The 23,623-nt window shown below is 42.1% G+C and overlaps 9 protein-coding genes across 9 annotated transcripts; 6 read left to right on the plus strand and 3 right to left on the minus strand.

Annotated features, from left to right (window-relative positions):
• Positions 1-189: 189 nt before the first annotated feature.
• Positions 190-1,888, plus strand: IL334_006837 (uncharacterized protein; the record flags this gene model as incomplete). Its single annotated transcript, XM_062938534.1, has 5 exons — positions 190-571; positions 658-747; positions 827-1,118; positions 1,192-1,552; positions 1,640-1,888. The coding sequence occupies 5 exons, from the start codon at positions 190-192 to the stop codon at positions 1,886-1,888; spliced, it is 1,374 nt and encodes a 457-aa protein (XP_062794585.1).
• Positions 1,889-4,246: 2,358 nt separating this feature from the next.
• IL334_006838 (uncharacterized protein) lies at positions 4,247-4,928 on the plus strand (the record flags this gene model as incomplete). The annotated part of the gene is made up of 3 exons (XM_062938535.1): positions 4,247-4,564; positions 4,667-4,777; positions 4,836-4,928. The coding sequence occupies 3 exons, from the start codon at positions 4,247-4,249 to the stop codon at positions 4,926-4,928; spliced, it is 522 nt and encodes a 173-aa protein (XP_062794586.1).
• A 927-nt stretch (positions 4,929-5,855) lies between these two features.
• IL334_006839 (uncharacterized protein) lies at positions 5,856-7,512 on the plus strand (the record flags this gene model as incomplete). The annotated part of the gene is made up of 7 exons (XM_062938536.1): positions 5,856-6,290; positions 6,388-6,480; positions 6,574-6,675; positions 6,744-6,774; positions 6,854-6,988; positions 7,126-7,185; positions 7,268-7,512. The coding sequence occupies 7 exons, from the start codon at positions 5,856-5,858 to the stop codon at positions 7,510-7,512; spliced, it is 1,101 nt and encodes a 366-aa protein (XP_062794587.1).
• A 170-nt stretch (positions 7,513-7,682) lies between these two features.
• IL334_006840 (uncharacterized protein) lies at positions 7,683-9,241 on the minus strand (the record flags this gene model as incomplete). The annotated part of the gene is made up of 9 exons (XM_062938537.1): positions 7,683-7,739; positions 7,837-7,932; positions 8,059-8,172; positions 8,256-8,399; positions 8,491-8,717; positions 8,832-8,878; positions 8,952-9,038; positions 9,102-9,139; positions 9,197-9,241. 9 exons carry the CDS (start codon positions 9,239-9,241, stop codon positions 7,683-7,685), a joined length of 855 nt encoding a protein of 284 aa, XP_062794588.1.
• A 281-nt stretch (positions 9,242-9,522) lies between these two features.
• Positions 9,523-10,398, plus strand: IL334_006841 (uncharacterized protein; the record flags this gene model as incomplete). Its single annotated transcript, XM_062938538.1, has 5 exons — positions 9,523-9,552; positions 9,620-9,692; positions 9,760-9,881; positions 10,015-10,212; positions 10,306-10,398. 5 exons carry the CDS (start codon positions 9,523-9,525, stop codon positions 10,396-10,398), a joined length of 516 nt encoding a protein of 171 aa, XP_062794589.1.
• Positions 10,399-10,667: 269 nt separating this feature from the next.
• IL334_006842 (uncharacterized protein) lies at positions 10,668-14,670 on the minus strand (the record flags this gene model as incomplete). Its single annotated transcript, XM_062938539.1, has 12 exons — positions 10,668-11,841; positions 11,911-12,046; positions 12,118-12,269; positions 12,331-12,398; positions 12,455-12,684; positions 12,773-12,826; positions 12,897-13,001; positions 13,060-13,078; positions 13,150-13,262; positions 13,333-13,656; positions 13,757-14,063; positions 14,134-14,670. The coding sequence occupies 12 exons, from the start codon at positions 14,668-14,670 to the stop codon at positions 10,668-10,670; spliced, it is 3,219 nt and encodes a 1,072-aa protein (XP_062794590.1).
• Positions 14,671-16,425: 1,755 nt separating this feature from the next.
• Positions 16,426-18,797, plus strand: IL334_006843 (uncharacterized protein; the record flags this gene model as incomplete). The annotated part of the gene is made up of 11 exons (XM_062938540.1): positions 16,426-16,771; positions 16,835-16,931; positions 17,019-17,073; positions 17,154-17,220; positions 17,291-17,618; positions 17,681-17,712; positions 17,784-17,966; positions 18,041-18,231; positions 18,302-18,346; positions 18,432-18,698; positions 18,768-18,797. The coding sequence occupies 11 exons, from the start codon at positions 16,426-16,428 to the stop codon at positions 18,795-18,797; spliced, it is 1,641 nt and encodes a 546-aa protein (XP_062794591.1).
• Positions 18,798-19,783: 986 nt separating this feature from the next.
• Positions 19,784-21,116, plus strand: IL334_006844 (orotidine 5'-phosphate decarboxylase; the record flags this gene model as incomplete). The annotated part of the gene is made up of 3 exons (XM_062938541.1): positions 19,784-19,975; positions 20,133-20,244; positions 20,599-21,116. The coding sequence occupies 3 exons, from the start codon at positions 19,784-19,786 to the stop codon at positions 21,114-21,116; spliced, it is 822 nt and encodes a 273-aa protein (XP_062794592.1).
• Positions 21,117-21,410: 294 nt separating this feature from the next.
• On the minus strand, positions 21,411-23,379 carry IL334_006845 (uncharacterized protein; the record flags this gene model as incomplete). Its single annotated transcript, XM_062938542.1, has 8 exons — positions 21,411-21,903; positions 22,005-22,445; positions 22,518-22,648; positions 22,720-22,847; positions 22,919-22,951; positions 23,021-23,103; positions 23,168-23,273; positions 23,352-23,379. 8 exons carry the CDS (start codon positions 23,377-23,379, stop codon positions 21,411-21,413), a joined length of 1,443 nt encoding a protein of 480 aa, XP_062794593.1.
• Positions 23,380-23,623: the final 244 nt, after the last annotated feature.

Below are 23,623 nucleotides of genomic sequence, written 5' to 3' on the forward strand. Positions count from 1 at the left end.
GATATAACCAGTATTGTTTTGGGATAAAATGGAATAAATTCACGGGGTATTAAATATCATTTCACGTTTTAATTGCTACTTTTTTTCGGATTGAGATATCAACATCTCAGTTAGTTTGACTTCAACATTTTGAGTCGCTTCATACCTTTCTTCACTCTAAAAGTCATACATATACCAATCAACTCAAAAATGGCATCCGTAATAACATTGCCGTTCACCCTACCCTCCGCCCCATCAGGCTGGACCAAACCATCTGCCTCCAAACCCTCAGCCCCTACTCAATTAACTCTGTATCCCGCCGGTCCATCGTTCATCGGTGCAGCCAGAAGACAAATACTCCAACGATCATTTGAAGAAGATGATAAAAACATCATCAAAGCTAGAGAAGAAGCCGAAGCTTCAAACGTAGATAAAGGTGACGGATCACTTTATCCAGGTTTAGGTGAAGAAGAAGAACCTCATCATGTCTTGTCTCAAGATCCAAAAGAATGGAAAAAACAAGATCATTATGCCGTTTTAGGTTTAGGTCACTTGAGATATAAAGCTCATGATGAACATATTAGAATCGCTCGTGAGTTCTCATTCTCCTTTTTTTTTTTCCAGAGAAACAGGACAAGAAAAGGGAAAACACTGATTCATTCTTCCTAATTCATCTAGACCGAAGAAAGGTTCTCAGACATCACCCTGACAAGAAAGCTGCTCAACACGGTGCTAATGATGATTCATTCTTCAAATGTATCCAAAAAGGTGAGTCACCATTGTTATCGTTGAGGACAAAGTAAACAACGAACACTATCGCTAATGTCGCGCGCTTTTGTTATTCTAGCTCACGAAACTCTTACTCACTCTGACAAGAGAAAACAATTCGATTCAGTCGACTGGAACATCGAAGATGAAGTACCAGACCTCAAGTCACTCTCACCAGAAGAATTCGTTTCTACTTGTAACAAGATTTTCTCTAGAGAAGGTAGATTCTCAAGAGTTCAACCCGTTCCTGAATTCGGTAGCTTGGATGCTCCTAAAAAGGAAGTTGAAGGATTTTACGATTTCTTCTACAACTTTGATTCTTGGAGATCTTTCGAATGGCACGACAAAGAAGTCAACGAAGGTTCTGACAAGTGAGTAGGCTCTTTCGGTGTACCAATAGAGTTTCTCTTTACGACTCAACTGATAAATGTTATCTTTCTTCAGCCGAGACGACAAGCGATTCACTGAAAAAAAAAACAAGTCTGAACGAACTCGAAGAAAGAAGGAGGACAACACCAGACTCCGAACCCTCGTTGACCAAGTTCTTGCTTTGGACCCTCGAATCAAACGAATCAAGGCTGAAGAGAAAGCTGCCAGAGATGCTAAGAAGAAGGGTAGTGTAGCAAACGGTGCTCCTAAAGCTTTGACTCCAGCTCAAAAGAAGGCAGCCGAGGAACAAAAGAAGAAAGAGGAAGCTGAGAAGAAAGAGGCCGACAAAAAAGCCAATGAGGCTTCCAAGGGAGATAGAGAAGCTGCTAAGAAAGCTAAGGAAGCAGCCAGGAAGAACTTGAAGAAGTGGAAGAAGGTGAGTAATTTGTTCCTCAGCTTCACTTCTGTAAGGCTCCATTGAAATTTTCATGTAGTAAAGCTGATAACGTCATGGGTTATTTAGTCAATCGCCACTATCATCTCTTCTTCAAATTACTTCCAACCTGAAGGTCAATCACCTTCAGCTGCAGTAGTTGAGAAACAACTCGCTGAACTTGATATCCTCGTTGATATCCTCGAACCTGAGGAGGTCAAAGATCTCAAAGAGAAAATTGAAAAGGCCGGAAACGGTGCACCTGCTAAGGCTGCTTTAGTAGAGAGTGTCAAAGCTGCTGGTGCAAAAGGTGAAGGTAAATTCACAGAATTTGCTTAGAACAAATAGATTTAGATGGAAACACATGCATTTGCCCATTCATCACGGTACATTACGAAAGGTCATTCTGGACTAACCAGCTTACTGGTCGATAACAAATGGAAGGTATTCTTTGACCCGATCGTGTCGGTCTGATGTCTTCGAACAGAGAACGCAACACCGGGCTGAAGATCTAGACCGTAAGATCTGCGCGATATCGCTGAGTCTTATGACAAACATATAGCAGGGCGATCAGCTCAAATCTAACACGCGATTCTTCTGTATCGTTTTGTTTGGGATTTTCACTCATTCCACCAAACTCATCTATTATAACATAAAGCATGTCGTCAGGGCAATCTATTCAAGTAGACCTCTCAGACACTGAGATCGGTTCCGAACTCAACTCCACTACTCGCTAAAAGCCTCCGACCATACTCTACCTTCTGAGGATCCGAATCCATCTTCAGCCAGTAAATGGCAGCAGACTGCCAGCACTTTCGCCGACAAATTATCCACCGCTACGACCGAGTCTGTCTCCTCGGCTTGGGACACAAATGTCAAACCCTTACAGGACAAAGTTCAGGAATACTTCGAACGGATGAAAATGCAAAAACAAATCAACGATTCGCTTTGGGAAAAGAGAGACGAGTACAGGTGTGGTAAGTGGGTGTTCGCAGAGGAGGGCAATGATAAACCTGTAAGTAAATCTTACAAATCCTTACAGGATCCAATCACAGGGAAACGACAACCCACCACGACCTGAATTTCCGCTGATGCATACTATAGCACGATGACACATCCGTTGATGTGAAGCCTCGAGAACATGAATGTCTATCACTTCAAAGTCAATGGAAAAGTATTGATTGCAAAGAGAAAGACTGTATTTTTAGGTGTCCCGAACATTCTTGTGATACCTGCCAGAAAGCTTGGAATCGCTTGATCGGAAGCGTATTAGTGGAATCGCAACCTGCATGAGCCTTACTCTTACTTGTAGATGTCGATATCGTATACAGTACCGTACATGCACTATGAGCATTATGGATTGTGTAGTAAGCCTTACAAAATCAGTCATATGTGAAGATGAAATTCGCCACTCGAAGTCCGTGTATCTTGCTCTTGACAGACACAAACAGCCCCTTTCTTCGGTGAAGGCCCAGAGACTTCTCCTTGACATTTCCGTTACTTCTGCTATTCTCACTGTGAGGCAGACGAAGAGCCAAGACGTAGTACCCTCCTTTCGGTTTATCAAAAGGATCATCGTGAAGCAATTGTCGGAAGCTCGTTTTGTGGCAAACCTTTAATCAAGCTCATCATCCTTTTTCCGTTAATACCATTCATTGTGAAGCCTTCTATACTGCTTTCGATCTGAATTCACATGGGGACCTACACTGCTGGTACTTATCTTGACACTCCTCGATTGTCGATTCTCATCACCTAACCTTCTATCCCTTCCGCTGAGTATGGCTTCCCTACGACCTGGCGACAGAGATCCACTTACTTCTGAGTCTGAGTCTGATGATGGTGTGAACTATCTTCGACCATCCACTGACAGTCGTCCTGAAATTGAACCTTCACGCAGCGCATTGAGCAAAGCAGCTTATATGACCACAGGTGCCACCGCCACTGCTCAATCCTTTCTGAGCAATCGAATTTCATCCCTCAAAGGGTTCTTGGGGAAAAAGAAAATGCAGAAGCAAATCATTGAAGTTCAGAAGAATCAGGAACAATGCAAATAAGAAACCACACTTGTGAGCAATTTCCTTCTCAAATCTACCAGAACAATCATTGGGATGCGATAACCGGTCGGGAAATTCGCTGAAACGAGACGAAGGATATCACGGATTCAAGTCAATCGACGGGGCTGTCAAAAGTGGTGTGTCAAGAGAACGCCAGTGGATGGAAAAGCGAAAGTTGTATCGCGGAGGACTGTATGTCCAGATGTCTGAATCATTTCTGTGATACTTGTAAGACTGTTTGGGATAGCCAGCTTAGTCGAATCGAGATTCAAGTGGAAGACTTTGATAAAGTCCAAACTTGATAGGACGCAGTGGATCGAATACATAGCACGTGCAGCAGAGTGATGATTTCAGTCGAGATGTAAGACACTCTGATGACTCTCTTGGTTTTCCTGCCTCATCGATGTAGCCCGCGGTCAAAAAGACTTCGAGGAGTCTCGTCCAACTGAACAGTAGCTCCTTTCAGTATCCAAGAAGTCTTCCAAAACTTTTACTGTTACTCATTCCTCGACAGTGATTTCTCTTCTCCTTGCTGTACGCCAAAAGGCACAGAGGGTCTTATGACCACATATATATCTAGCTCAGTCATACTGGGGTTCATTCTCCCCCCATCAGTTCAAATACAAAGTAACCTTCCTACAGCATGTCGACAAAAGGTGATACTGCCGTTCTTGTTAGCACAGAGGATGATAGATTTGAAGACGAAGCTGTCATTCTTGGTGGCAAAGGCGACAGATACCCGACAGATTCTTCTCCGCCTACTTTGTTAGGTAAAGCAATCAATTTGTCTCATCATATCACAGGTAAACTTCGAGGAGCTATCAGCAGGACTACCTCCGATTCCGTTGGAGATCAACTAACCAAATCTGATGACGATGATGATGATGAATTGACAGGCGAGGGTGTAGAAGTCGGTCGAGAATCTTTTTGTCACCAGTGGGTCATGCCCAGAGACGAGAAGGTGAGTCCTTGAGCAAATTTCTACCCGTCCACCTTCTCACATCTCTCACAAGCATGCATAATACGGTGGGTACGCGATAACGTCTGACGACTCCTTTTTTAGGGGGAGATTGTCAACAGGTCAGAATTCGGTGGGTTATTGCGTCCTGCTAAATGCGGCAACATGGTCAACTCGTGGAGATCTGAGCAGTGTACAACTGAAGAATGCTCTCAGGTATGCTTGGATCACCATGGTCCCAACTGTTTGAAGAGCTTATCAGAGATGGATTTAGAGAGAAGAGAACAGATTGAAACAGACCCTATATACACTTCGAAGGGCTGAAGGTAGTGATACTTTATGTCTTCATTGGCCAGCAGGTCGATAGTCGGATGCGAATGCCTTGGAGTGGACGAATGAGGGATGATACTGAGGCGTAGAAGGCTGATGACTGTTACAGTATGCGTAGTGGCAAATAGGGAAGTGAGACATAGTTACAGTAATTTTGTTTCGCCGTACTTATTTATCTTCAATCCGCTAAAGTGGAAATGGATGTGTGTCAATCTACTAAATCCGCTAAGATGGTTTTGCATCTCGACATGAGATACTATACATTTCGGTGGGAAGGAGATGACGGTTCATCTCACTTGCAGAATACGTAGAGTATCCTGATCCTTCCCTACCCCTGAGCTTCAGCGTTTCTTTCAGTTATGTTTCAGCATGGGGACGCCCACTTGAGCATAGGAGATATTGTCGACCATGGCCTCCCAGCAAGTTTTCCGTCAAGAAATTGGCCAATTAGTACACCAGGACTTCCTCAAGAGGGTTTCACGGGTGGGGGTATCAGTTTAGGCATTGGCAAAACTGTAGGGTGGAGGGTGGCCCCCAACCAATTTTTTTGGCATCTCTCTCGTTTTGCTATAAGGTCTTGAAGTCTTACTTGGATACTTTCATCTATCGGATGGAATGGCCTCCCGCATGCCACGGTATATGAAGTATCGATCTGGCAAGGGTTTCTGCACTGATCGTCAAGAATAGTAGCAGGAGAATGCCATATCAACCCAATCCATCCAAGTGGACCTGGTGGATTTCATCTCGGTCATATCCGGTCCGGATGGTGACATAATAAAACTGATAATCACTAATCTGATCGACCTCATATGCATATCCATCTATTATAAAAGAACGTCTATTCTTCTCTTCCCCACCATACTCGTCCGAAACAGATTCTGCTCAGTATATGTTGATACTTACTCGACCTTTGTTCTCAATATTGCATCACTCGACCTCACATCTCTTCAAACGATCAATCAACATGTCACCATCCATCCCACTCACTTTAGGATGTTCAGTAGGACTCGAATCTTCTACGATCGAAAAGCTTAAATCCAACTTTCAAAAGGTTATATATCATCCTAAATCATCCAACGAGAGATTTACCTCTGACGAGTTAAACGAGATTGATATCTTTTTTACTCCAGGAAGTGGTTTACCACAAGATATAACTTCTTTAGATCAATTACCTAAATTGAAACACGTACAATTAGCCTCTGCAGGATCAGATTCTATGCAAAAGACAAAGCCTATCAAATCTTATATGGACAGTTTGGACCAGGATAAAGATGAGAAGAAGGATAAGATTAGTTTATCAACTGCCAGTGGTACACACGTGTTGAGTATCCCTCCTTACGCGGTAGGAATGACAATTGCTTTATTACATCAATGGCCAAGATTGATCATTGCTGGTCATGTAAGTTCTCCAATCCTCGGGTTCACACTGGCAAGGGTAGATCTATATGCCTCTGAACAGGGACAGACGCTGATAATCCATTCTAAAAACCTCGTAGGAGAAGAAAAAGTGGTTATCAGAAACAGAATGTGATGTCAAGGGCGAAACTTATGTTGCTAAGTCAACTTACGGCCGCACAGCTGGTTTATTGGTTCGTATCTTTCCTATCAACCACGTCATAGACAACAAGAATTCTACGTTCCTTCTTGTTGAGATGCTTTGCTCACCTATCATATTTATATAGGGTTACGGCGCTTTAGGCAGAGAAACAGCAAGATTACTCAAAGCTCACGGAATGAAGATTATAGCTGCCAATACTTCTGGTAAAGCTACTCCTCAAGATGGCGTAAGTCATAACCACCACATAATTTGACACACCTGGGATACAACTAACGAGAGCATCCGCATGCACAGTATATCATTCCTGGGACTGGTGATAAAGATGGTATGTCCTTTTGATATCTCAAATTCGAAGCATCTGGTATATTTGCAAGATTGCTTACTCAACGTCTTCGCTTGTATAGGATCTATCCCTGAAGAATACTATTCGACTAAAGATCCCAAAGCTTTTGAGTCATTCCTTGGTAAATCAGACGTTTTAATCTGTAGTTTACCTGGTACTCCTGCTACTCAAGGTTTCTTGAGCAAGGAGAAGTTAGGTAAGTAGTCAACTAGTTATTATTATACTTATTTACCCATTCTCTCATACTTCCCCTCTACTTCCTCCTCTCATACACTCCCCACTACTTTCTCCTCTTTTAATCCGAATGTGACTGACTTTCCGTTTGTGATGCAGAGAAATTACCCGAAGGCGCTGTATTGGTCAATGTAGGAAGAGGAAGTTTGATCCCCTCAGGTAAGTGCTCGCGGCGGTGTAATCTCGACTCCCATATCTACAATGCCATAATTCGAAACTGATTCAACCCAAACTACCGTAGATGACTTGCTCGCCGTATTGGAAACATCTAAAATCTTTGGTGCTGCATTGGACGTGACTGATCCTGAACCTCTCACATCTGATCATCCATTATGGTCACATCCAAAAGTAGTTGTCACACCTCACATATCCGGAAATTCAGAAAATGAGATGGATATCGCTGCTGATATCTTATTGACCAACGCTAAGAGAGTTCTGGACAAGAAGGGTGTTATCAACGAAGTTCACTTTGGTAGAGGATATTAGACTTTTTCAAGTTGCGTGTAGAATTGCAGTATGTATGGAAAATGTTTTAGACCATTATATAAAGGAATAAGGATGTGTATATGCATTTTTAACTGTCATTAGCAAAGTGTTCCGCTTCCGAACCCTTCTACATATTGCGACTGAAAAAGTTATGTATATATGATAAACATTTACTCTACATCCACTACATCCCAATCAGTGACCAGATACTCGTCGAGACCGTCAAGCTGAAAGTGGTTGTGCGGTGCATCAGCTTGTATCCCAATGACTCTATATCAATAGTACAGGGAGATGTATGCAGTTGAGCAGTCCTGATTGACTTACCTCTTTCATCTCATCTGCATCAAGCTCGAAATCGAAGATCTGAGAATTGGATGCGATTCGTTTGGGCGAAACGGACTTAGGAATGATGATGAATCCCTATACCAGAAAGTTTTCGTCAGCTTTTGAACCCTCGATACTATCTTCTTTTCCTTTGAAAGTACAGAGAAGCAGTCCGATTTTACTGGAGGAAGGCAGGGGGAGAAGGTGATTGATCATACTCACATGTTGAAGACCCCATCTTAAGAAGATTTGACCGACATCTCTACCTTTTGCCTTTGAGATCTTCTGAATTGAAGGATGGTTGAACCTCATGGCTCTTGCTAAAGGTCCCCAAGCCTGATCACAAATAAATCAGCATCGATTTTCTGAATCCATTGGATTTACATGGAAGAGGTGAGGGCTGAAGATGCATTACTCACTTCCAAAATGATGTCATTTTGTTCACAGATATCAACAATCTCAGGATGTCTCATGAATGGATGTAAATCAATTTGATTTACGACAGGTAATTCAACACCTTGATCGATCATTTCTTGAATATGTTTCTCACCGAAATTTGATACCTACCTCATTCAATCATCTGTTAATTAGCCTCTAAATCATAGTACAATTTCGACAGATGACGTTATTCCTGTGGGAAGGAAGTTGACTCACACCGATAGATTTGAGTAAACCCTCTTTCTTAGCATCGACCAGAGCTTTCCAGATGTTCTTACGAATTTCAGGTCCACCAATAGGTGAATGCATAAGATATAAATCGAATGTATCTGTTTGAGCTGTTTTGAGTGATTTCCTAATGTCTGCTGAAGCTTGATCATATGTCTTGTTATGCATTAGTTTGGATGTCAAGAAGATCTCAGATCGGGGTGTACCGGTTTCCTCTACACTCCATCATCAGTATCGATGAAACCAAGGTACCGTGAAAAAGCAGTATTTCAACATAGGTATTCCAAGGGAAAAGATGTTGATTGATGTCAGAGAGATGATATACTCACTACACCATTCATTGATGGCTTTTCCACATGGAGCTTCGTTTTCATACCTGACAAAACCTGGTCAGCTGAGGTGTTTAGCGTGGAGAAGCAGCACCTGTGCCAGCTGATATTCTAACTTACCACTCAGCAGTATCGACATGTTTATAACCCGCATCTAAAGCTGCTCGAGTGCTATCATATGCTTCCTGGTCATTCATTTCGTAGACACTGTGACAGATGCAAAATCAGCCACCTACTCAATGATCGAGGTATCAGAGCTCAGACGCCTACCCAAGTCCAAATTGAGGGATGGAATTACCATCTCTCATCTATTCTCCACCACGTCAGCAAAATCACTTTGATCATTCATATGGAATGGGACATACCTTGAGACGACCATCTAAAGTTTTCACTGGGTTAGGAGCAGGCATTACGATCTGTCTTGTCTGTCTTCTGAGGTTGATATTGGCCAGACCGAGTGTTCCTCTAAGCATATATTAATATGAACTTCAACATCATTCTGAGCAACACTTTGTTCAAGTCACCTCCGAACTGGGCACCGGAGAGTTTGTACTTGAGGGAATGAACATTACGTAATCAGTTTCTGCTTCCGCTTTATCGCAACTTTCCAGCTGGGTAATCGATTTATGCCTACAAACCATCTGTTTTCGCTTTCATCTTTATATGTATTTCAGTATAAAAGCAAATCAAGATGCCCCAACAGCTCGTGTCATCAGAAGAAGTACGTCAGCTAGCGGCTGAAACGCTACGGGCAAATGCATAAGCTGATATGGAACACTTTCGCATAGTTTCTGACTAAACTAGAAGCATGCTTCTCCGGTCCTTCATCTTCGAATTCAGTTTGGTTAACTCATAAACGACGTAAGTCAGCTGCTCTAAAGTCTTGCTTTTGCTTCAAGATGAACAGCTGAATTGCGTGCTCGTGTAGTGACTTACTCTCCTGATGGAGATGTACAGATGAACGACGAGAGCGAGTCGACTGAAGACGGTGGACCAGAATATGAACTTTTGATAAGATGTACTCAAGGGGATAACAAATTCTCAGCTAAAGTAAGTTTCTCCACGCAATTAGACTTGCTTTTCAACAAATACACCCTATACAATCTTCCAGCAATGTAATGATCTACACTCTTGATATGATCTGGTATGTTATAATGTATGCTGATCTTCGTCTCCTTATCAGATCCCAGCTAGTTCCCTCTCGTCATTCCATTCAACTTACGGATCCCTATTGAAATCGTCATTCGCGCCGCATATGCGTAAACGAGATAAGAAAAAGGAGAAATCTCGCGCTGAGGTTCTGGCGAAGAAGAGGAAAGAAGTATATGTGGATGTAACCGTTGGAGAAGGAGGAAAGAGAGGGAAAGGCAGAAGACAAAGAGTGAGTGAATCCTTTTCAGTCTCCAGATCGATGATCCAGAAGACATCTTGCTTGGTCGCAATGTATTGCCGCTAATCATCTTGCCTATTGCAGCAACGTAAAATCAAAGCACAAAAGAAGAAGGAAACGGAGAGGGAACGAATAGAGTCTCAATCTAGTGGTACGAAAAAGACTGGAGAGGCATAAATTGGTGCATATGCAATCACCTGATTGGCCGACCATTGACCGATGCGCTTTGGCTTACGTCTCGGCATACGTCTCGAACTTTTAAAGAGTGTTTGAGAGTAATATCCGAATTGTTGCCTCGTTCAGGATTGCAATAGTGCCGCTCATATACTCGTACTGCAATTACATAAATGACTATTTACTAACTATACCCTTCTGGTATTTTCGTTCTTCCAGTATCCCTTTTCACCTTCCTCTTTCAAGCCTCATAATCAGCTTCTCTTTCTCGTTTATACCCTTACACTCTCTGGAGGACCGAGGTAACTATAACCTCTTTCTTTTATACCTCCAAAATCGATCCAAATCCTTTCAAATACGATACCAGTGGTCATACCATATAATTTGACTGTGTGTTTCCCACTTGATTTCCAAGAATCATCTAATTTGAAAGACAAAGTAGCGTTTCTATTTTCGCTTGAAACTGCATTTTCCCAATCGGAAGGTACGGCACCCACGGCGCTTCGTTTGAATGGTTCTTCATTCACATTATCAGTCAATAATAGTGTTGGAATAGGATGGATTTCTTTAGGTGATTGATCATCTAGTTGAATACCAAAAGCTAATTCTTTCCCAACGATGAAATTGTTTGTTGGACCAATTTGCACGATTACTTCAACATTTTTTGCGTTTTTCCCGTTATCGCCATGTGTCCAGAAATCATATTCTAATTCTGGACCTTGACCAACAGTGAAATTTTGAGTTGAAGAAGGTAACATTTCAACACCAGATAAAGTTCTTCCATACCCTTCAATCTCTTCAAAAGCGTATCCATCCTTCGAAGATCTTCTGGTGAAATGAGCAGCTTCAATGACTAGATAACCGTCACCTTGAATATGACCTTTGAAATCTGATGGGGGCGAAGGCGGAACTTCGATGGGTACAGTGATTGTAACATTTGTTCGATCATTACCTTTAATCAAAACATGTCCTTCGGTTTTATAAATCTCGTTATTTTCCTTAAAATCTTTTGGGATTTTTACTTTATCCCAATTAATAGAGATATAGATTCTTGTATCATCTGAACCGTCCCATTTGACTTGACCTTTGCTTTCACTGATCTTTAACCAATCATGATCTGTTTTCAAGGTAAATTTAGTATCTTTAGGTCCACCTGAACCGATATCGATCCATCTCGTTTTAGCTCCATACGGATCCATAGTGAGTAAAGTTGGATCAGGACATTTGAATAAAGCATCACAGTTTTTACCTGTGTCTCCTGGCCATGCTCCGACGAAGTTTTCAGCTGTCACTCGCAGATAAGCTACGTATCCCGGTAAAGCATGCTCTTTGATTGGGATTCCAGGTCTTGAAGGTAGATATGGATTGACGAATTTGACAGCTGGTAAGGAATCTCTAATAGGCTCTAAAGCTCCATAATAGTTGACATGAACCTGATCCCACATACTGAGAAGCACAAATGAACGTAAGTCGGCACAATTCATCCCATACAGGAGCGAGAATGCATATACTCACTGATCCCATTTCCTATTAAGCATAGAATGGAAAGTCTCAGTGATATTGGCATCATTGTAGAAAGCTTCGATGGCCTCTTTGGCAAACTCATTGGCGGCTGTTCTAGCTTGGAAAGCATATAGATGGGATCTGCCAACTGTACCGATAGAAGTCAGCACTTCTGTTCTTTCACTGAAGGATCTTGCTCAAGAATGGCGTTCAACGTACCCGCGATGTGCAACCTATTCAAATTTGCTTGTCCAGCACACAACATGTATACTTGTTGGAAGAAAGATGGTTTAGTAGCTTTGTCGAGTTTCTCGTAAACCTTGCCTGCTCGAACAACCAGGTCGTTCCAGCCAGCAAGAACTCTTTCAGCTCTATTATAGCGAAGGTGAATCAGCAAATTTTATTTAAAATATGAGAGAAAGCAAAGCTTACTCTTCGTAATTAGTGAGGGAGAAAGTAGTTCCATTAATCAATTCAGCCTTTCCTCTTCCGGCATATAACTTGTATGTCGCCATCAGCGAGCCATTCGAGCACATATCGCCTGACTCATACTTACCGAGTACTTGGACATGATGCTAGCTGTTTCTTCAGCGACTTCTTCTCCGAATTCCCTCTCTGCCCAAGCTCTTAGGAACTTCCCAACGCTGTTTCTTGGCCAAGCGTCAGAATCGTAGGCCAACGCTAAGAAATGCTCAGATGGCATTTCGAGCGGTTTCAATGAACCGACATTGAGGATCCATATCGAAGTGGTGTTGAATGATCTTGCATGGTTCATCTGTTCCCAAGCTGAACATCATTAAGTCAGCAATACATTCATAAGGATGGATGATAATCGGGAGTATGGTTTTAAATAGGATTTGGCAAAATCACTTACTCTTGGCTAGGTTGATTGTGTTCGTCCATTTGTAATCTCTTGGGAAACCGACATCTGAACATAATAATGATATCAGCAACCGGATTAGAGAGTGTGCCATAGCAATAAACGGAAGGGAGCTCACAGTCAACGTGATAGTATATACCAGCACCGGCTTTATGATCTTGCTTGTCAGTTGGCAGGACAGACATCAAATTACCGTAATTGTCATCGGCAAAGAGGACGGTCACTATTATTTTGAAAGCGTCAGCGATGGAGTCAACGCTGAAAGACGTTGGGTGACTCACCATCATCAGGCACTTCGAGCTGTAGATACACCAAGAAGTATGATCAGTCATGATATTTATATTATTAGATCTGAAATGAAAACAACTTACCCCATTCATGTAATAACCTGCAACTTCCTTGTACATACACCACATTTTACTGATTTTATCGGAACCATCACCGTAAACATCATCGAGTAGACCAAGTTGGGCATTTGTAATATCTGTAGTAAATACAGAAATGTCATCAGTTTGATGAAAACATTCATGTGGCCATTGACACCGAATACTTACTTTGAACAAGAGCGTTACTTGCTCCACTCAAAGGCTCGTCACCATCACCTCTCATTCCCAAAGTGAAAAGAGTTTCCATCCCTTTAGCTCTTTCAGCACCATATTTCCAAAACTCAGTCAAGGTATCTTTGTTTTCGTTGTAATCCCATTTTCCAACACCGAAAGAATCCCATTCTGGTTTATTCCTTGACATTGGTTCATGGTGTGAAGTACCCATTACAACACCCATTTTATTAGCTAATACTTGATTAGGTCCAGGCGTAGGTATCTTTGGCATTCCATTCGATATATCAAGTCCATCTACATCGAACATACTTGCCCACACTACAGGTCACCCATTGATCAGCGCAACCAGCTTCCACACTCACACCAGATCCCTTGCAAACGAGGATACTCGTGTGGAAATGGGAGTGACTGTACTCACTTGCTGGCCAGTGATAATTCGATTTTAATCTTAACATCATTTCGAACCATTTCTCATACATTTCAACTTGGAAAGCGGTTTCCCAAGGATCTCTATTCCAATGTTGTTGAGCCCAACCCCATAATGCTGGATGTTCGTCATTGATGAACAAACCTCTGTATTTTACAGTTGGTTCACCATGATTCAATTTCTTAGTTCGATTGAAAGCCACAATATCTTTTGGTCGAACGGGAGTATCAGTCCAGAAATACCAGGGTGAAATACCCATTTGTTCAGATAAAGTATATAAAGCATAAATTGTTCCTCTCTACAACAAAATCAACATACCATTCTCAATGAGCTACAAGGCTATGTTCTTGAATGATATGGTGACTCACTCTATCAGAACCGGTGATGATTAGACCTTCCTTCAAACCTTTCAAAGGTTGTTCTTCCCAACCTATGGAGTAAGATTCCCATTTTCCTTCCAATTCGTCCCTCTTTACGCCCTTGACGTTTTTGACAAGGTCACTATTGATGCTTCCTACAATCAATGCTCTTTCGATACTATGAGGTAAAGTATCATTATAGAGCCTTGGCCTTTGTCCAGTCACTTTATGTACATCTTCAGCGAAAGTTTGAGCCGCAACGTGAATAGCTTGATCGTCTTTCGAATCTAACAATAATGGCGTAGCGTGTTTATGATGTTTTGAAGCTAATACGAAATGTTCTTGATGGCTTGTCTTCTTCTCGTTTCTCGATGAATAAAATGGGACTTGACCAATTTGATTCTCGATGAAATGGTCATATGATTCCCTTCCTTCGAGTTCAGAGAGAGTAGGGAATGAGATTACTCTTTCTTCACCTAAACTGAAGACTTGACCAAGAAACGAAAGTCCTAATCCCGCTATAAGAGCGGTATTACCTATCAACATGATGAACACTTCTTCAAACTCTTGGTGCTGGGACCCGAAGTTTGGTTGATCAAGGAGTTAGTCAGCCTAGCGATCGAACATCTCGGTATGTATATATATACACATCTGGTTATAACAGATGACATTTCATCAGAGAGTTTAGAAATCGATGTTTTCGGTGTAATGCGATGGGTTGATCCGGAGCCGGATGAGCCGGTCGGTGACCCACATTCCGAATCGAGACAGTCCTACAGTGAAGGAGGGATGATCTCAGCTCTGCAATGCATGTGTTCCACTCCCTTGGAAAGTGGAGGAGATGAACGCAACATGCATGATTCAATCATGTGACTACGAGTAGTGATGGAAACAGTTATCATATGATTACCTCGGACCGGGACAAGCTAGTAAACATAGAGTGGTGAAGGACGTCTAGGATAAAGGATAATCACGTGAAAAATCAGTATTGACGGATGTCGAAGCTGGGCGACCATGATCTATAATAAGAAGGGTAGTAGCACGTAGCAGAAGCAGTAATGAAGGATGGTCCATCATCTTACCTCCTTTCACAGAATGAACTGTCATATTTGGCTGTGAGTTTGCATAACGCAGCGTTTCTTCCCATCTAATAACACAAGGTACGAACGCAGGCTATCCTGACGTTGAGTTGTAGTGAGTTCTGTCGGCGTCAACGCGGTGAGACGATGATCTACAGGTAGACTGCAGTTTCTTCACACCAAGATTTACCTGAAACCAGTTCCTTGATTACACTAGCAACGTGACATTTCACTTCATCTCTTCTAACATCCCTTCACGTAGTCTGCTTACCAAGCATATGTCAGTTGGTAAGTTGATCCCGTCTTACCTCTGGCAGTTCGAGAAACTGATATTTTTCCGTTCGTCAATTGTGTTCTACTGTGCACGACGATTTCCGGGATTTAATAAGAGTCGCAAATACTCTCACATGTTGCCTTCTTGAACCGTTTAGCAAGTTTAGCTAAGGTGCTATTTCGACCTGCGCTTGATCGGTGGCTTAAAGTACCTACTAAGCGTTTTTATAACCGACCGCTTTTAGTTTTTTCGCCAAGATTTCACCTTAACATCAAAATTTAATTAGTACCGAAAGCGCAGTTTTGCTACAGCGATCGGCCGACATGTACTCGTAAGCTTTTTCTTTGGTTTTGTTTCTATACTCTACGGTATCAGATAAGCGATAAAACCAATTAATTTTTTGGTTTAGTTTCCGAAAAAAGGGTTCGAGAAGATTTTCCTTGTTCCTTTCCCTTCATTATTTGATCAGATCGCCCTTACTTGCTTCGTTCAACTTTTAAACTTTGCTCATGAACATGCCTGTACTGGGCGCCGACGCCTTTTTCCTCTTTTACATGCCTGTTTTTCCGGTCGATTTACAATAATATGTTACAGGTTTCATCACGGTGGCTGAATCCAAGATACGAGTAATTTTCGGATCTATATCTTTCATCATAATCATGAACCTGCTCCTCTATACGGAATAAATCGGTCAATATTGTGGTTTTAGGGATGGGAAACTCGCTTTTCTTTATCGGACCCGATAGATGTAGAGAGAACTCGACATGTTTCGCTTTCGAGCTATAGCTACGACTAGTTTGAGCGGAAGTGAAAAAAAAAATTCAAGATCCAATAATCAGATAAGAAACGATTGATTTTTACTTTTCTTCCTTTTTCCTCTTACGTTGCTATCCCCTTCTTCACTCCAAGTAATCCCTCATCCCTCATAGAATCCTTATCAGAATCAAGATGAGCAGTATGAGTAAACCCTCCTCTCATTCTTCTGGAGAAGAAGAAGAGTTGGAGAAATCATCTCTTCCAATCGAATCATCTTCTACTCCCAAAGACGGGGATCTCCTCAACTCGGCTCCTGTCTTACCGCGACTTGAAAATCAGAATGGATTTTCAGAAGGATCTTCTGAAGATCATTCATCTTCACCATATCTAGAAAAAGAAGAAATCGTAGATGATATTCCTTGGAAATATCGTTTATTGGCTTTTAGCATGATCATCTTTTTCGCTACTGGTTCTTCGTTCTTGGATGGTATAACAAGTCCTCTCAAATCCACATTTAAAAAAGAGTTGAACGTTTCAAGTGAGCACTTTTTGCAATACTCTGTACTACCTTACATGTTAACTGAATGGTTCAATCGTGTAGACGCTCAATATGGTGCCATCGCTTCTGCGTCGAGTCTGGTCAATACCATCTTACCTATCATAGGTGGTGTGGGAATGGATTATTGGGGCGCTACTTAGTGAGCCAGCATCTTCTTTCAAGCAGATCATTGTACTTGATTCATTCTTGATTCTGGTCATCGCTGATTCCATAAAATCTTTTGCAGCGCCGCTATCATTTCGAGTGTATTCATTCTCATCGGAGCTATTGTTGCATCGATAGTGAGTTTACCATCTTTCTTTCGTTGTGCACTTCCTTATTCATCCACGGCTGATATCCCTTTCGGCACTGCACTCAATAGTCAGCAAATGTAGACAGTTATGGATGTCTTATCGGAGGAATGATCTTGATGGGCTTCGGATCTACTGGTACGTAACCTATCTACCGAAGGTAGGCGGAAATCATCCACTTACTTTTTAAATACTCGTGAAATAATAGTCATCGAATCAACTCAATCTAAGTTGTACGCGCATTGGTTCCGAGGCCGATCATTAGCATTCGTATTCGCTTTGGACATAGCATGGAATCGAATAACTTCAATTTTTTCAAAAGCTTCAGCAGTGCCCATGTCTGAAATCAACGGATGGTGGGGATGGGCATTATGGATTCCTACCATCGTCTGTGTAGTCAATCTGGGAATGGTACTTTTCTATTGGTGGTTCGAAAGAGCCGTTCCAGAGAAATATAGACCTGCTTTAGGAAAAGATGCTAAACTAAAGGAAGGATGGAGTAAGAGAAAATTCCAATGGGCAACCTTATTCAGATTGTAAGTGTCAAACTCATTTCATGTTTGTGACTCAACTGCAGCAGCTGACGAGACAACTTTAGGCCCATGTTCTTCTGGGTCCTATGTGGTTCTCGTAAGTGGACATTGTAATTCTAGTAACAAGACGAAATGAAGAACAAGTATTAACGTATGATTATTCGTTAGAACTCTTTCAAAATTCCGCTGTAAGCGTATATACGTCGAACTTGGCAGACATCCAAACGTATACAAGGGGAACATCAAAATTAGCAGCAGGTTACAACTCGTCTTTACAAGGAATTGTACCGATCATCTTGACTCCTGCAACTGGTTGGTTCTTCGATAGATTCGGATATAGAATGGTATTTGGTAAGCTCCATCTAACACCATCATCCTGAAGCTTCTTGAATGCAAGCTGAGTTTCTCATTTCGGATGTGATTAGTCTCATGGACAGCTCTATTATATATCATCGTCTTCTCACTTATCGGCTTCACACAAGTTCATCCTTTATGCCCAATCTTGATTTCTTCTTTCGCACTTTCCACAAACGCTTTAACGTTTATTTGTGCCATTCCCGTATTGGTTGGAGATGATAGATTACTCGGTACCGCCTTTGGTGTCTGGAAAGCTTTCGTAAGTATATTTTATATTGATGAAGTACCAAAAGGGATGACAATGTACTGATACTGATAATGTCATTAAGCAAAATGGTAATTCAGCTGTACTGGAAGTTGCATCAGGTGCCATTGTAAGTTTATCGCCGCTAACCTTCACTGTATGCTACACCAATTTGGGAATAATGACTTACCTCATACCGTAATTCCTGATCGTAGCAAGATCGAACACCTAATGGATCATACGATAGAGTGCTTTACTTGATAATCGCAATCAAGGCTGTGGAAGTTTGTCTTGGACCCATATACGATTACTTGGACGGAAGATGGTTGGGTCATTCTTTGAGAAAGCCTGAACAGAAAAGACTTGCGATCAGAAAAGAAGCTATTGATAAAGAAATTGATTATCCAGGTTGGAGAATCAATAAGAAAGTTTCCATTTTTGTTGGTGTTGAATTGACTTGCTTGGTCATCACTGCTTGGGTCGTAAGTCCCCCTTGTCCCAAATCTCTAAGATGCTCTACGCTAACCTGTGCGTCGAATGGAATCTATCAGGTATATATCGTTTACTCTCTGGGCACATAGTACTTCACCTTCACGGTAACAGGCGCTTGAGCGGGTCAGAGGGGTCCTGCGTAAAGGGATGACCTGTAGGAAAGAGTAGAACGGGTGATCGAAGGAGGGGGCAGGATAGAGCTGCTTCCGAAGATACCTAATAACATAGGAATATGACCACATAGACATCAGAGTTCGACTTCTCTTTCGTTACTTGGATCAATGCAAAGAATGATTCTGAATGTCGTCATCAACATTATAAAGTATCGAGCGTGATCATCAGATGGATTCCCATCACACACACGCACACTGACAGTGACTCGGACCCGATGTGCTTGATTGTCAATTCCTCGTTTGTTCCGTCCGAATCATGAGGGAAAAGCCTGGATGTGGTCCGAGCGTCCATGTTGATTGATGGTGATGATGAATGAATGATAAATACCAAAGGATGGACCCTCTTTTCCCTTCTGAGTTCCCCCACTTTCGTTATATCGAACCTGTGAAACATCCATCTCTTCTCCATGCAACTGTGCCAAGTGTGACAAGTACACTTATCAACGAGGATCTCACCTCCCCCAAGATCTAAGTGGTTGTGATGGTGACCCAAGCTCAATTCCGCCCCAACGCATTGCTTATATGTTATCGCAAAGCTTAAAACCGCCATTGCCGCATTCGAATGCCTTGCTTCGGAGGTATAATCTCATCTATTTTTTTCGCAATCTATACATGATAATACCACCCGGTTAAATTTATCCTTAAGCTAGATTCTGATTCAACTCGGTCTCTCTCTCAACGTTTTCCCACTCTGTTGTGTTTCAACGAACAACATTTCAAGCAGGATCCAAGACATAGCTTGAGAATAGATTCACGGCATCAACACGAGAGTGGGGGATATTACAGTCGAAACATATATAAGGCGCCTGTTCATTATCATCGCACAACATCCAATCTTTTTTCTTTCTCTCTTGAATACCACCCATTCAGCCTAACCTACAAATCGAGTTCGATCGTACAACATGTCACCTCATCCCACTACGCTCCTCCCCTATTCCGAGCGAATCCAACTCCACACTAATCCTACCGCCAAGAGAATCCTCGAAATCATGGATAGGAAGAAGACGAATCTCGCTGTTTCGGTTGATGTGACTACTGCCGAAGAAGCTTTGGAGGTCGTGAGGAGAGTCGGAGAGAGCGTTTGCATGGTCAAGGTGAGAGGGTTCCAGCTCTTGTGTGACCTCCTTTTCCGGTTATACGTATAGGAAAGTGGGCGGGAGTGATTGTCACGGATCTCTCCATCGGTTCTGTCATTCATGTGCATCTATTCAGGAAGGAAGACAAAGTGAAAAGCTAATTAAAAACCCTCAGACCCACTGCGACATAATCGAAGATTTCACACTTGCATTCTCTGAAGAATTAGTCAAACTCTCAAAGGAATTGGATTTCGTCATTTTCGAAGATAGGAAATTCGCTGATATTGGTGAGTTGAACTGTGGGTACTTGAACGATTTACGATTTTCGTTATTGCTTCATAATCTTCCTGATCGGGGGTCTGAATTATGAAGGTGCATGTCGGAGCGATTGCTTTGGCTACTGTTGCATGGATATACTCACGGTGTTGTTACGGATGATATCCCATCGCTCGAGCCGCACTTGTACCGCATGACCCATTCGGGTTTATTGTATCATCAACGATATAACGATATCAAAGATTGCGCTCTATATCTTAAATATTCAGACCGATATTCACTCTTTATTCTTTTCCTTTACACGTCAAACGCTCTCACTGCAGAATAGATTAAGCTGATACATCCCATTTTGTTCTCATTCATAGGAAACACTGTCTCCCTCCAATACTCTTCAGGCGTACACAAGATCTCATCCTGGGCAGATCTCACCAATGCCCATTCAGTCCCTGGACCTGGTATCATCAAAGGTCTTTCTACCGTCGGTCAACCATTAGGAAGAGCTTTAATCCTTTTAGCAGAAATGTCTTCATCCGGTTCTCTAGCAGTTGACGGATACACCAAGCAAACTTTCCAAATGGCCAAAGACGCAGGCAGGGAATTCGTAGTTGGTTTCATCGCTCAAAGTAGAATCGATACTGACATTTCAGATGGTGAAGATTGGTTAATCCTCAGTCCAGGTGTAGGTTTAGCTGCAAAAGGTGATAGTCTAGGTCAACAATATAGAACTCCAAAAGAAGTTGTTGGTGATGCAGGTGCAGATGTTATTATCGTTGGACGAGGTATTTACGGTATAAAAGGTGGTGAACAAGCTGTTAAAGATGAGGCTGAAAGATATAGGAAAGAAGGTTGGAAAGCTTATGAAGAGAGATTGCAGAGGCAATAAGCCAATTATCCCCTTGATTGTAAGGTGGATACTAAGAATTTGATTGAAGGATGACATAAGAAAGAATAAAAAGTATACATGTCAGAATGAGTAAATTGCATTATCGAGAAGATTGAGCATGGTGTAGATGAAAGTAAATTGTTCTGTGCATAGCAGTATCGTACGTAAACCAAAAGCATCATGTTAGAATGGATTTGAATAAGATTGAATACATGTTCGACACTTTACACGAAAGACTTTCTTTGTGCGTAGTGGTCTTATGAAGTGTGATATACCGACGCCAATTCGCATTTCTCAATCTGAATCAATCTCGATTACATCATCTTCATCACCTCCATCAAACATGAAATCATCTTCGTCCAACATTGTAGCATCTATAACTTCTTGTCTTTTCCTCTCATCATCTTTCTTCTTCTCTTCATCCGTTAATGTAGGTTTTCTAGTAGATAGGGTGTTTCCATTACCTAATCCAGCCCATGGATCCACCTTTTCCTCTTTCACCTCTGTTGAAGTGGTTGTGGAGTTCGGTGCTGTTGTCGGAGGTGGTGTAGGTTGTCTGAAAGGAGATCTTGCTCCTGCAGGTGGACGTCTAGCTAAAGTCTGACCTTGTCCACCAAAAGGTTGCAACGATGTTGGTTGTGGCTCGTCAACCGGTTTAGGCGCTTTGGATGAATCGAATGCAACGTATTTGAATCCAAAGAAGAACTTTCCTTCGGGTAATACTAATGCAGCTGGAATCTTACGGCCATCATCCGCCAGTGATTCAGGAGTGATGATTCGTGGTCCACTGTAAAAGGTCAAACGGTAAGCGTTGACCGATTGGTCTACAATTGGTAATGACGGGGACAAGATGTATTCCAGAAGGTGTTGTATGATCACATCACTCACTCATTCCTGTTGATCTTACTAGTCTCATCAACCAATTCAATCTTCTTAGCTAATCCTTTCCCTTTAACCTTTTTCCCACTTAGACTCTGACCCACACCCGTAAAACTTTCGATAGGTGTAGCATCTCCTGAACCACCATTCCCTCTTATACTGAGACTTGTACCTGGTCTACTTGAACCAGCTGAAACGGAATGCGTGTCATTCAGATCAATCCTAAGTTTATCTGCCATTGTAGGGATTGGTGCCGGGGCAGGTCTAGGTGGTTCAACGTATCCTACTGGAGTTTCGAAATCTACTTCTAAATCGGTATCGATTACTGATATACCTGGACCTTCTGGATATGTCTCCATAATCAGAAATTCGAAGGTAAGGGAGTTATAGGTGATTTCGATTATATCGCCTTTGGTGAGGACCGAGTAAAATCGTAAGGCTGATTCGAGACTATGTTGGAGTGAGGATGAGAAATGTGGTAAGTATTCGAGGCATATGACCGATGTTAAGAATCACTCTCACACAGCTTTTGCATCTGAAACTTGTAAGAAATCCGTTGATTGAGCTTGTATTTTAACCATTTTACCTTTGGGTAATTTGGCACCTGTTAATCTTATCGGATCACCTTCTGTGAGATTAAGAGTTTTCATCATCTGCCAAAAATCATTCGAGGAGTCAGCTGGTCTTCCAAAGATAGTAAAAAAGAAAAGAACGGCTGACTTACCCAAGCTGGAAGATGTACTATTCCTTCTTCAGCTATGAATTCTAACACACCAGCATGCGTGTTATGTACAGTCGGGTTACGAGGATTACGAAGTTGGAATGTCCAGGGTGAAGGTATATCGAGAGCGGCTGATCACATCCGAGTCAAACCCAGTCCTACAAATCCCACATGGGCCATGAATGACGTCGTGACAACTCACAAATTCTTGCCAAAGCTGAAGGAGGCATGATTACTATCACACAACGATTTGAATGAGCTATCTGACTACCGAACGATGATAAGTAGTTGTTGGCCAGCTCACTCTTCCCACCATACATCAATTCAGGTCGTTCTCTTCCACCCATTACAGCTACTGAATAAGCTTTATAGTATTCGTCATATGCCCTATAATCATATCGCAGATCAAGGTCAGTTCATAAAGAGTACAGGACGCACTGAATTGACTCACGAAGGAGGAGGAGCTCTGAATGTGTATCTACTCATACCTCCCATCAACTGACTCAATATCGTACTGGGTCCACCCAATGTTGGGGGAGTAGCATAATCGTATTCTTCTGTAAAAGGAATCATTAGCACTCGAAACCGGCGAACAGGTGGCAAAGACCTGAGGGGAAGTGTACGAATTTGCTCACCATCGGAGTCATCGTAGCCGTGATTCATCTTGATTGGATTCTCAAGCTGGTTCTTGGCTCTTCCTAGTATATGTGGAACTGCTGATTTGAGAGTTAAACCGAAGGAGGTGTGGTTCAATATAATTGTCCTACTATATGTTAATCAATCGCGAGCTGATGTGTCGTTCGTTACCTCAGTCATGATCACGTGACTGACGTCAGCGCATCTGCTGACACGTGGTCAAGCAGTTCGCGTGCCACGTTGTTTGTTGATGTTATACGCTGAGTTCATT

This window comes from Kwoniella shivajii, chromosome 9 (genome assembly GCF_035658355.1).
Source record: "Kwoniella shivajii chromosome 9, complete sequence".
Classification (NCBI taxonomy): Eukaryota; Fungi; Basidiomycota; class Tremellomycetes; order Tremellales; family Cryptococcaceae; genus Kwoniella; species Kwoniella shivajii.